Source organism: Nanorana parkeri, unplaced genomic scaffold (assembly GCF_000935625.1).
Source record: "Nanorana parkeri isolate BGI_ZX_2015 unplaced genomic scaffold, ASM93562v1 scaffold933, whole genome shotgun sequence".
NCBI lineage: Eukaryota > Metazoa > Chordata > Amphibia > Anura > Dicroglossidae > Nanorana > Nanorana parkeri.
Genome location: NW_017307201.1, coordinates 605,294 through 617,951, shown reverse-complemented (window position 1 = coordinate 617,951; position 12,658 = coordinate 605,294). Strand labels below are relative to the sequence as shown.

Sequence of the window (12,658 nt, the reverse complement as noted above, 5' to 3'; positions counted from 1 at the left end):
TGTATTCCACCACAACAGATCAGCGCAGGTCACCACAAGGACACAAAGAAAACGGTTGTTTTCTATGTGTCCCGTTCACACCGCAACACGGGTGGTATGTTGTGCAGCAAACGCTGCATTTTTTTCGCAGCACACTACATGGCATTGCAAGGCAGCACGCCAAGCTGCTCTGTGGGGACTGGGATGAAGTGGACACATTGTACACTACCAATAAAGTTTTTATTTTTAAAATATATAAACTGCACATTGCAGGTTACATTTGTCTGCCATTTTTGTGTCCTGGATTGAATTGTTTTTTGTACACTGTTTTGATTTATTGTTTTGTATTTTTTTAAATGCTAATTAAAAAAGAAGTGTACACAGTGGCAGCTTTGGTAGTGTGTGAGATACAACGCACACTACTGCAAATGCCACAACACACTAGGCTGTCACTAAAACGCAGCATTTTAGAAGACAGGCTAGTGTAAACAGACCCTCTATCCACTGCCTATCCCAAATTATATGAGGATTGCGGAAAAGGGTATTATCAGTAAATCTTACTCCACAATTACAGAACCAGCTAACAGATTTACACTTCATGTATCCCTTTTTTTTTTTTCTGCAGCTCTATCAAATTTGAAGTCAATAAATGTATGTTGGTTTGTTTTGGTTTCAGCAGTTAGTGTGAAATGTTTTCCTTTTTATTCCTTTTTTATTTTTGCATACTGCTCCCTATCTATTCAGTGCAGTTTAATTGCTTGTAACATGTAATAAACAGCATGTTAGCTACTGCTGAGATGTTACTTGTCTGAAAAGCTAAACTGACCTTTCAGTAGGAAGCAAAGTACTGCATCCTGCTGACATCTCTCCAGCTGTGACACTTTCTGACAGAGGCTGTTAACACAATAACAGAAATGCAATTTGCAACCAGGCAAGCAAGGACTCACTATATTCTTCATCAGTTTTCATTCTAGTGGCGATAAACACACTTTACACTTCCAGAGCTTTCAGCTTTTTGTAAGACCAATTATAATTATGTGTTTTATGGGGATTTACCAAAACCACCCATCTACACCACCGCCCGACTATTTCACATTCATAATGAATATACAGATAAAGTGGTACCCCGGGAACACTTGGGAGCAAAGGAAACAAAATTACAAGGTGAGAGCCACATATAAATTTACTGAGGGTGCTGTAAGGCCGGTTAGGGGTGAGATTTGGGTTACTGCTAGTTCCCAGCTTAAAAATCACAGCCAAGAGTTACTCTTGCAGCTGCTGTTGTCAAAAACTGACCTTCTGGCATTGTGTTGATTAACGCTGTTCAGGGCATGTGTGTTGAGCTGTGTTGATCAGCAGAGATCATAGAAAACAATTGTTTTCTAAAAAGAAAATTTTAAATTACAGCTGTCGACAGGACAGGAATAGAGGAGAAATCTAATATAATCAAGATGTGATTGTAAATATCACAATTAGGAGATTTCCTGTAGTTTAATGATACTTCCATGACAGCAAGTGAGAAGTAAACACCGCAGAGCAATATAAAAAGTTTCAAACTATCCAAAAGTAGAAGAAAAAAAAAAAGTTTTTGAATGTGCTTACCTCTGTACTTAAGGCAAAAAGAGGTGAGCTCAGAATTTTCCAGATCAGTAGTGGGCCAAATATTGCTAATTTCAGGAATATGCAAATAAAATGTAAGTACCAGGCAAGATGAACATAAATTGGTGAGTTGTCAAATTTAGGTGCCGGTGATTGTTATAAGAATGCTTTTCTTTTTCCAAGAGTGTTACCAAAATGTGTCTCACATAGAACTAATACAGCACATTTGACACCGTTCCTCATTATTGATGACAAACTTGCTTGGAAATGTCTCTGAAAATGTCATCTAGAATAAATAATACTTTTCTGTTTGTTTGGTGGGGAAGGGGCGAGGGGGATAAAATATGAAATTCCTGAGGCACAGTTGGCATCGGAAAGGAGAATTGTGTGTTCGTCAGCTGTTCTTGTTGGAAAAGCCTTGCTGTTTAATATGCACTTTAAGCAACATCTGTTACACAAAAAAAAAATCATCCTGACAAGTTACTGCGGCTGGAAGCTTGATGTTTATTTAAGGCAGCAAGTGGGTGTAGAATTGAATTGCATATCAGTTATCTACATAATGTTAACATTCATGCTATATGTGAAGACTATGTATTAAGGTGGTCGTGCATAGAGGGCATTTCCCCATCTATGTGCAAACAATTGTAGTATGATTATATGAAAAATGTTGTACTCACTGTAAAATCCTTTTCTGTGTTCACTGAAGGACAGCCGACTCCATGCTGATTGGCTGGGAAGCCAATCACAATCAAGCCTGCCAAACAACATGAAGCCGGCTGCCGGGGCAATCAGGAAGCCGGGCAGCATGTCATTACTCGCTGCCCAGCTTCCTGATTGCCCAGGAAGCTGGGTCCATGTCAGCGGAAGCATCGGTATCAGTATCGGCAAGTAACAAAAGCAAAATTTCGGTACTTGATACTAAAAAAAACGGTATCGGTGCAAACTTACTGGTGAGAGCGCTAGTGGGTGTTCTATGGGCACTGCCAGATTTTTCAAGTCTTCTGTCTCAAGGTCCTATTGGCCATCCTGCTTCACAGCCGCTGGCTTTAACAGCGTGGCTGTTGAAGCCCAGGTAATGAGGGACAAGACATCTCTCAAATGGTTGTTCCCACAATACAAAAAGCTAGTAAGTCTACTTTTCACAAGGTCTTTCATCAAATGTGGAAGGTATACTTCACTTGGTGTGAATCTTGGGCTTACACACTACGAGATTCTCTGTGGGACAAATCCTTCCCTTCCTACAGCATGGTCTGGACCAGCATTTGGCTGTCAGCACTATCAAGGGTCAGGTTTCTGTTCTTGCTCTTCTGTTTCAGAGACCGCTGGCCTCTTTATTATTTGATTATGACCTTTGTACAGTGAGTCTCGTATATAGGCCCCCATTCATTTCCCTGTGACTCCATTGGGTCTGAACCTGGTTTTCTGTGCACTTCAAAATATGCATATTCCTCTCTCTACGCTCACCCAAAAGGAGCGGTTTCTCATAGCCATAAGCATGGCGAGATAATTGGCTGAGCTGGCAGCCTTATCCTTTTTGGTCTCGCACAAGGTGGTCCTCAGATGCAGGACTTCCTTCTTGGTCCACCTCATCCAGGACATTGTTCTTTCAACCCTCTGTCTGGCTCCAGTTCACCCCAAGGAAATTACACTCCTTTGTCAGCGATTTGGGCTGTGCCAGATTATCATCTACTGCTTCAGGAATCCCTTTTTAAAAATTCCAGATGGACTATGTATATGTTCACTGGCTTCTCATTCCCCCATTTATCCGTGGCACAGACAGACCATCACCATGCATATTGTCTCAACATTCAGGTGCCACCCTTTTTTCCTGACAGGCACGCTCTACTAGATTGTGGGTGCTTCTTGGACAGTATCAGGCTAATGTTTCTGGGATTTTCAAGGCTGACACCCGGTCTTCTGTTCACATGTCAGGTCTGGCAGGTGAATAGTAAAGCCTCATCTGATTCCAGGTTTTGTGTAAGGTCTTTCAGGTGGCTTTTTGAAAGGCAGGCAATTTTCTCTTGTTTTTAGTGGGCCTGTTTCGTTTGGTTGCTGTTGCCCACCCCTGTTTTTTTGGACATCCAGAGGATGAAGACTTCCTGTGTCTCTCAATAGAGGATAAAGTAGATAGAATATTTGTACTCACTGTATGTTAGAAAATATTTATTTAATGATGCTTACGATTTAAGCGTCTTAAAGTGATTATAATCTTCATCAAAGAATGTCCAGTTGTTTGAATGAAAAACTTGTGACTTTAATTGTATAGCATAAAGTCAACAGCATGCAATGATATAGCAAAAGTGAATATACAGATAGATAGTTCAAAAATATAGTACAAAAGTTAATGCAGAGTTTTAAGAGTTCTGGATGTCACCTCGTGTTAAGAAGTCTCTTGTGAAGGTTTCAGACAAAAATAGTATTTCTTTGCAGGTTGAAAAACAAAGTCTTTTCTTCAAATGGGGCGTGTCTCTCCTCTTGTGGAGTCGTCTTCTGTATGTCGTGTTATGTAATGTAGTGTAGTGTGCCCCTCTCGGAGATATTCTCTTGTTTATATAGCTAAAACAACGTTCACTATTGGCTAATCTTATAAGATCTTATCATATACTTTGTACTATTCTAAACTCATTTTGACGTCATGATTCCTATACTTTCTCTATATGGCTCGACCAAAACTACTTAGTCATCAAGATTTCTAAACATCATTCTACAAACCTAACAGCTGCTAACTCTTCAGTTCTCTCAAATTCTGACATAGCTTTTGTCCTTGAAATCTGAAGCTAAGAGATGTTTGTTTCAAAGTCATACATTCATGCACGAGGTCTGCTTCTTATATATATCTATATAGATATAGATATGGGCCCATTCTTTTATTCCTATTAAGCTAATTAAAATTTGAATCTAAGTATTTTACACTGTAAAATCATTTTTTTGGGGGGGTGGGGGGGGAAGAGAGGCCCAGAGACACGGGTCACAACCCTCTGTGTTTACGATCATGCTCTTGGTACTGCTTGCTACAAAACTGTGACATGCTGGTAGTAGGAGGGGTTATCCTGTGGTGGCCTATGATTTCTTTGTTTGCCACTATCCAGTGTAACTGTAGGCAGCAATATAATATAACCTGAAGGTGAAGACTTCTTCATGTGTCCCTCAATAGACTCCAGGTAAAGGATTTTACGGTGAGTACAAGAATCCTATTTTCTCTATTTGTTTATTGGAGGACAGGAATTCCGCTTCAGATCATCACCTACTGGGAAGTCTCAAAGCAGTGCCACAACACAGTGGGCAAGAATAAAATGCAAAACCAGACTAACCATCTTAACAAAAAGGACACAAGCCTATCATACTATTGCCTGCAAAACATTACAACTAAGCTAATGCTGCCACATCCAGCTTGTAAAACTTGGTGAACGTGTGTTGATGACAAAGTGGCTACCTTCAGCCTGATATGGATGTCCACATTTAATAACCCTTTCTGCCTCAGCACTTACTTTTCTATAGCCAAGCCATTGAAGCCAGCAGGATGCAAGTAACCTCCATTGCTGCCACCATCCCCTTGATGATGATTTAAACACAACGCCACCATGACATTGTCTGACTGCACTGGCACAGGTTGGCCCTCCCAGGAGGACTGATCTGATCACCTATGGTTGCAGCACATTGATGTGGAGCAGGGGCTCCTCCTGGCTTTAAGAAACCCAAGTGGACTGGGAATCCAGTACTTCTTCCCAGCTGCTCAGACTGTCATCTGTCATTACTGTTTCTCTGTAAAAGCTGAGAAATGACTTCCCAGCTAGCAGCAGAGCAGAGCGGCCAAACAAGACATGACTTGTTATACAACTTACATTACCCTCTCTCTCCAGAGACAGAGGACATTAGTTCCACTGCGACAGGATCTCATGCTGCAAATTTCTGCTATTTTGTATTTGCTTCGGGAGCCACTACCCTGAGACCCAGAACTCGCATGCAGTGAGTGGAGAATGAACAACCGCCTGTAAACACACAGAAGGAGAACATAAAGTTGTAGTTTTGCAGTTTTTTCCAAAGGGAGGAACACCTTTTGGTGTCCAAGATCACTCCGGTTATTACAGGGGAAGTGAGAGAATCAGTGAAGACATCTTAAGATGTAAAATCCACACAAACTCCTCCAGAAACTGAAAGGTGATGCACAAATCAAACTCTGGTTCAGAAAAGGGCTCTGCATCAAATAGGAGGTCGTCCAGGTACCCCATGATCGGTGCAGTGCTAAAATAGGACAAAGTTGGGACCCCATGACCATGTACATAAATCTAGCAATTGCTTCTGCCTTTCTGTTAGTAGGATCGCTAAAGGAAGGGGGGGATCACCAGAATAAGCATGGTCTTGTTTAATCATGAACTTGAAGGATCCACCACAGATGGAGACATCCACTTTCGTAAACTTCTCCTCAAAGGTATAACTCACTGAAAAGCATTGTAACAAAACAAACAGCAGAGCTGGTCACATGCACTATTTATAGATGACATTGTCAGAAAATAAGTGTTAGGGAAAAACCTTAGTTGACCGCTTTGACTTATGCATCCCAAAAGGTATAGGCATGTCAGATGCCACGATAGAGGATTCCTCAATCTTGAGCGCATTCTTTTTAAAAAAAAATTTGTTTATTAACTGACAGAGCCGACAGCTTAGAATTACAATAACGAGCATTGGTGCATATGTTACAGACAACAACATGTCACGGTAAGGTCAAGCACTATACAATGAATTCCACTGTCAATGGCAAACAGATCAATGACCATCTGTATAACAACAAACAAAACATTTCAGATGGAACATCAAACAGCATCTGGTGTGTGTTTAGTACGGAGAAAATCTACAATCCAGCCGGATTTGATTTTCTGTCAGTAGTGACAATATATAAACTCTGGGAGAGCATCACGAGCCCCTTAGTACTATTACAGTGAAGCCATTCTAGAAGAAGCACACACTCAGCTTCTCCTCAGGCGTGGTTGCTGGAGCAAGAAGCAAATGTATGGTGAGGAAGACTAAAGAAAGCAACAGAGGACAAGCGTCCTAGAGCATAAGGGAAGGAGTAGAGGAAGAATAGGATCCCGAATCGCCACCCTGCGTTCCCATCATAGGGGGTCACACCTCTTCTGACCTCGAGATGGTGGGGCCCTTATCTGAAAAGAGCCTTTCGGTCGGTGTGTCCCAGGGTTGAGCGCATTCTTGACTGACTTAAATCAGTGCCAACACCAACTCCTTCTCCTGGAGTAAAGTTAATGCAGACACTGTTGTCACTCCCCGAGGAGGCCAGCCCTGTGTCCAGCACGTTAATAGGTGCTGAGACTGGTCCTGCTGCCTAGGAAAACTCTTCAAGACTTCTTTGAGGGCACAGAAGAGAGAGGCAGGCGGCTGAGAAAATGTTTGTTTAACCTGAGGCACATAACTTTACGAAATGGCTGCCAGGGAGTCCTGGGATAAGGATGGTATACTCAAGGCTGACCATGGAGAACCAGAAGATGGGAGGGATGCCACAGCATTGGCTTATAAGCTTTACAAAATGGATCCCCTGCAGCCCCCTGCATTACCATACCGCAGGGAAAGAAATCCCTGTCCTGCTGGCCCCCTTTCTGACATGCCGCTCCTGACAGCATCCACTGAGCTGTAATAGTGCTGTAAAAGTTTAGGACCCCGAACAGGGATATACTTACAGCCCCAAGGGAAACTACGGTCCCAGTTGCAGCAGCTGGCTTTCACCAAGTTGAGCTGGCATCATCGCTGATCTGGCCAAGTCAGATAGGCAGCCACACAGGAAGCCTTCCACCATTTAATACAGTACTCAAGGCAGAAGCCCTGAACAAACTTGGTGATTGATCCTGCTACTCCTCTGCAAGCCATGGCACTCTGTCTGCCCAAAAAAAGTGATCTTCCTTGGAAGCCAGTGGCCCTTTTACCCATGACATAATGACCCTCTACTTCAAGTCATGGCTCCCTCCTCTCAGGAAGTTTCTGACAATGCCAGTCTGTCTTAGAGCAGTCTGAGAGCCAGAGTAACTCAAAATACCAGTTCAGTCAATTCTCCAGCCCCAGCAGTGACCACACTGGGAGGAAACCTGGAGCCTCCATTCCCCCCTGCCTAGAAAAAAATGGGGGAGCAGGAAATCTCATACTTACCACACGTCTTGGTGATACTAGCTGGTCGTCCTAATAAATTTGCAGAACTTTACTGGCTGAAGCCGATATGTGCTGTTGGCCTGTAAGGGAGGACACCAAAACAGTGACTACAGCTAATTCCAGTCACTGTTAAGCCAACAATTTATCAGTTAGCAGAACGACGGTTCTGCTGTGAGAGAGTGGCCTGCACATTCATTGCAGCCATGTGCGCATTCATGAGAGGCTGGGGCTATCCGGTTGGTCGGTCTGTCCTGCCATCTAGACAGAACAGAGAAGAGGAGCCCATGGTAGAAGCAGCTTCAAAATATATATATATATATTCCCTGCAAAGTGCACAAATACCTGTGGACCTGCTTGCACGACATTGGGATGAGGAATTGTTGTGGCTATCATCAATGTCACTGCTAATTCACAAGCCTGTAGCTTGTCAATCAGCCCCTGGCCCACTGCGTTGCTGAAACCCTCCCATTGGGAGCCGCAATGTATGGGAGAGGGGGAGGGGGAAAGCGTGTGAAACACAAATGAAAAAGGATTTGGCTCAGCAAGGAAAGTTAGCCTTTAGTTAATCTTTAGGTAGTATTTTTAATGTATCCGGTTTCTTTGGCATAAATCGAAGAGAAGCCACCAGCACTTCATAAGTGGGAAATAACCAGCTTGGGTTTATTCACAATGTGCCACATGAAATGCATAATCCTAAGGTCTTGGGACCGCGTTGAGTCCCCTCCTCAGGGTAGCATAGTTTTTGGTCATAATGGGTGTGAGGAGTGTGGCTTTAAACACTGATCACTGTAAGTTTTTTTGGCATTCTAGACTGCCTACTGGATAATTTTAAGGTTCACCAGTGACAACGGTCTGCTGATTTCAAGTAAATCTTTCACATGTCATGGCAATCTGTCCATCATTCCTGATCATGTATGTTGTTAGGGCATGTTCACACCATCCAGTGCGTTCAGGGCACGCTTCCGTGCCATAAATGCGCTAAATTGCATATTCAAAGCCCCCCATCCCCATCCCCCCCCCGTGTTCTGGGGAGGGAGGTGGCGTGGTGGTGCCATTCATGTAAATGCATGCACTGTTATGCGATCGCATGACACTAGAACGCAGGGCATTGCTGTACCACACGGTCCGGGTGATCGCACTGTGGGCAGGAGGCGTGTCGGCAGTGCCATTCATGCGAATGGCACCACCACGCCTCCTCCTGCCCCAGAACATGGGGAGGCTTTGAATATGTGATCCAGTGTGTTCTTAGCATGGAACTGTAGCCTACTGTAGTCTACTCAAAACTGACACTTCGGCTGGATGCAATGACTTTGAAGTGTCCACTTCCTTCTCATACAATTGTACTCTGATAACAAGATCTTTGCCCCTATGTTCCTGACAATGTCCAGATGCAGTGGGGTTTCTCTCTGGTTTTGTGTTTAAATTATGGAGAACATGTTATATTGTACAGGCAGTGTCTGGGGCATGGAGATGTCATAATCTAAGGTTCTGCAAAATATAATAAGCCAATGGGGGATTTAGGCCAACAGTATCTTGAATGCAATCAAAAAAGTGTTAACAATGAATCTTCTTGTAAATAATAATCCTCTGGAAAGGTCAATCATATATTCCGTGTTTAAATATACACAAATGTGGAATCACACGTATATAGTGCTCCAGATATGTCCCAAGTGCACCACACTCTTTATCCTTCCACTGTGAAAGTTCTTTGTACAAAGTCCATATGTCAACTCCAATTATAACCCAGGTGCTCCCCCTTTCAGTGGGCCGCTCACCTTATAAATGGAGCTGAACAGGTCTAGAATCGTTTTAATGGGTCTCCAATCGATCTTATTCAAAGGCCATCTCTCCACAATCGTTGCACAGAAAATTACGCCAGCGTGTCATCATGACCATATCCAATAAAATATAAAAACAGCCCATAGCGTAAAACAGCAACATTAAAAAAAACTCCTTTATTTAAAAAACTACTCGCATGAGGAAAGTAGACTTAAAACTTCAAATAAAATGTATGCTCGACAACTCTCTCTCTGTGTCACTGTGTTCTCTGGGTGCAAAGACAGATCAAACAGGAGCTGTGCTGCCGACCATGCAATCTTCAATCCACGTCTGCGAGACTCCGCCCAAAGTATCTTGAATGCAGGTGGCACACCGGTAAAATGCCTAATGATATATACCCATCTATTTAACCACAGGTGAAATTCTGCAAATACAGCAGGTGCCTCAAGAGTGCTGCAAGTCATCTTTACTGCTGTAGCTAATAGCTTGTTACCAGATGGTATTGCGTGCTGTTTGTTAAAAGCGCATCCTTATGGAGATTTTCTGTGTGTATTAATGCTTGCTATTTGTGTTTTCCAGACGCTATTAAACTGCAGCTTGTTGAAGGCGGCCTGGTAGAATGTTTACTTGATATTGTCCATGAAACTGTGAACAGTGAGAAAGATGAAGACGTCGCAGAGCTCAAAACTGCCTCAGATCTCATGGTGCTGCTACTTTTAGGAGGTATATACTTTGCTTTTGTATCTAAATTCAAGAACAAAAGTTGAATATATTGCACCTTACAGCTTCTTCAATGTGGTGGTTGCATCAGTTCTCTCTTTTAAGGCTAAGAACATTTTCAGCAATTGCAGAAAATATTGATTGCACTTTTAAGAAATACATTGTCTTTGTCACTTCCTAGGCACTGAACTGATATCTCACATGTATTCTGCTTTCCCAGACATCTTTTCTGGACTACAGAAAACCCCTCTCTGTGCAATGGAGATTTAAGGGGAAGTGTAAATTTTTGTAATTTTTAGTATGCTTCCTGTCCAAGGGTGACAGCGTTGCTTTTCCATGGGTATAGTGGGTGAGCATGGTCGCCCAAGGAGAATAAGTGTGTTACCAGCAAAATCACCAGGTAAAAATAAAGTTAAAAAGAAAATGAATGCAGCCACCACATCTATGGGCTGGTAAGTATTATAAATTTGGTGTTAGGTTTAGCTAAATTTTTAAGTCATTAGAGGAATATGGATGCTGCATTTGCTGCTTGGTTTTCATGCTGATCCTATGGCTTCAAAACCATAGCCCTAGAACATGTATGCCTGTAAGAACTTCCAACTTTCTTCATCTACTTACTTGATCTTTGTCAGATAATCAGAAATATTGTAGCCAGAGGGTCAGCATAACATCAAGGAGATTAACATTTTAAAAAGGAGTTTAGCAATGGCAGCCACAGCATTTCTCTGATGACTGGTTTAATAACATGAACATTTAGTGTTCACAAAGACATGGTTGTTGCTAGTAGAGGATTAAAGTTAGTGTGGAGTGGGCAGCTGCTCTAGGTACAGGGGGATACTAAGAAAAAGTTCTGCATCTTAGTGCTCTTTGTAGATAAGTAGGGTACACGTGGAGCGAATTTCAGCAGATTCAGCACAAATCTGCCAAAATTCCCTTCATGTGTACCCTTTTCCATTGCAGAAGTTGATCATTGGTCATTTCAGCTCCCCAATTCTTTAGACTTTGTCAGCCTTTGTTTTCTATGTCAGTAAAAGTTTGCTTTTAAAGCCCCATTGTTGCCTAAGCTTTTACAGTTTCGGGGAGTTGAAATCGTTAACTCCGTAATTGTCTTACTTTTATTATGGGTGCAAAAATTGAAAAAAGGGCCTCAGTCATGAAGGGGTTAATAGTGTCCCTGAACTATCCCAAACACCCCTTCCCCAGCAGCCCACTGAAGGTGAACATACTGTGCTTTGTGTGATAACAGCAGTCTGTCCACAGGGGTCAGACTCCGCCTACACAACTATGCTCAAATCAGTAACGCTTGTGCCTTATGCTGGTGGAGGACAGAAGTTCTGAACTTAAGGGAGTGTATCGGACTGTTGGGGTAGACTGCTGCGCTCTCACAAACCCCAACGTGTTCACCAGCAGAGCTAGGGAGATCCAGTCAATGGGAGGACAGGGAACTCTCACCACCCTTCGTTCTCATCATCCAGTTGCTGGGTTAGGAGAGTTTGGGGTAGTGCAAGAGTGCTATTAAAGCAAAAAATAAAATTAAGACTAATAAAGAGTTAGGGAAAGACAGGGAGTATAATTAGATATAGTAAGCTGATCAAACAATCGCACACAATACATATGCACATTGTCTGTACCTGGAAGCAATTGTCTCCATTATATGACAAATTTTTGCTGAAAATTAAGCTGGTCTTACACCTCTCATTTACCCCATCCATATTAACAGCATGAATGGAAGAATCCTCCCGCCGGGCTATTGTATTCTGACAGCTGTGGGTGTGCCGCTGTCAAAATACCCGACAGCTTATTGGCTGCAGTCCAGTGACGTGCGGTACCTTCCGTGCTGGGTGAGGCATTCCGAGATGTTTTGACTAGCTTCTTTGTCAAAAATTGATTGAAAAATCGCCTTTTTTTTTTGATTGGGGGAAATTGGCAGTCCCAATGGCTCCATACACTGGTCGAATTTCAGCCGAGTCAGCAGAACAAACTTCCACCAGCTGTTGCCCAGCTTTACCGCTGCATATGATCCAACTTAACATTCAAACACTACTTTCCAAAACATTCACCAATGTTTCAGAAACCCCTATCAACAGCAAAACACAGTTCATGTGCACTTAACTTTGCATGATCCAGTTAAACTGGCGCCATTAATTGATTACAGCACAGGGCCTGTGGTAGTTAATCCAACAATGGTTGCTTTTAGTAGCCAAAACTGTCTTGTTTTTGTTTCTTTCTCTGCAATAAGTTGTGGTATCCCAGATTTTATGTTTAGTGTTTTGTTTCTTTTTATAGATGAGTCCATGCAGAAGCTATTTGAGGGGGGAAAAGGAAGCGTCTTTCAGAGGGTGCTGTCTTGGCTTCCATCTCACAATCATCAATTACAACTAGCTGGTGCCCTGGCCATTGCCAATTTTGCCAGAAATGGTAATACCAG

General features: G+C 42.6%; 1 protein-coding gene across 1 annotated transcript in view; it reads left to right on the top strand.

Moving 5' to 3' along the window:
• RAP1GDS1 (Rap1 GTPase-GDP dissociation stimulator 1) overlaps positions 1-12,658 on the top strand; it is a 105,416-nt gene that overhangs the window by 75,592 nt on the left and 17,166 nt on the right. Inside the window, exons 9-10 of the mRNA XM_018566288.1 lie at positions 10,090-10,233; positions 12,517-12,648. Of these exons, the coding sequence (XP_018421790.1) occupies positions 10,090-10,233; positions 12,517-12,648 (276 nt within the window). The remainder of the gene's footprint in view (positions 1-10,089; positions 10,234-12,516; positions 12,649-12,658) is intronic.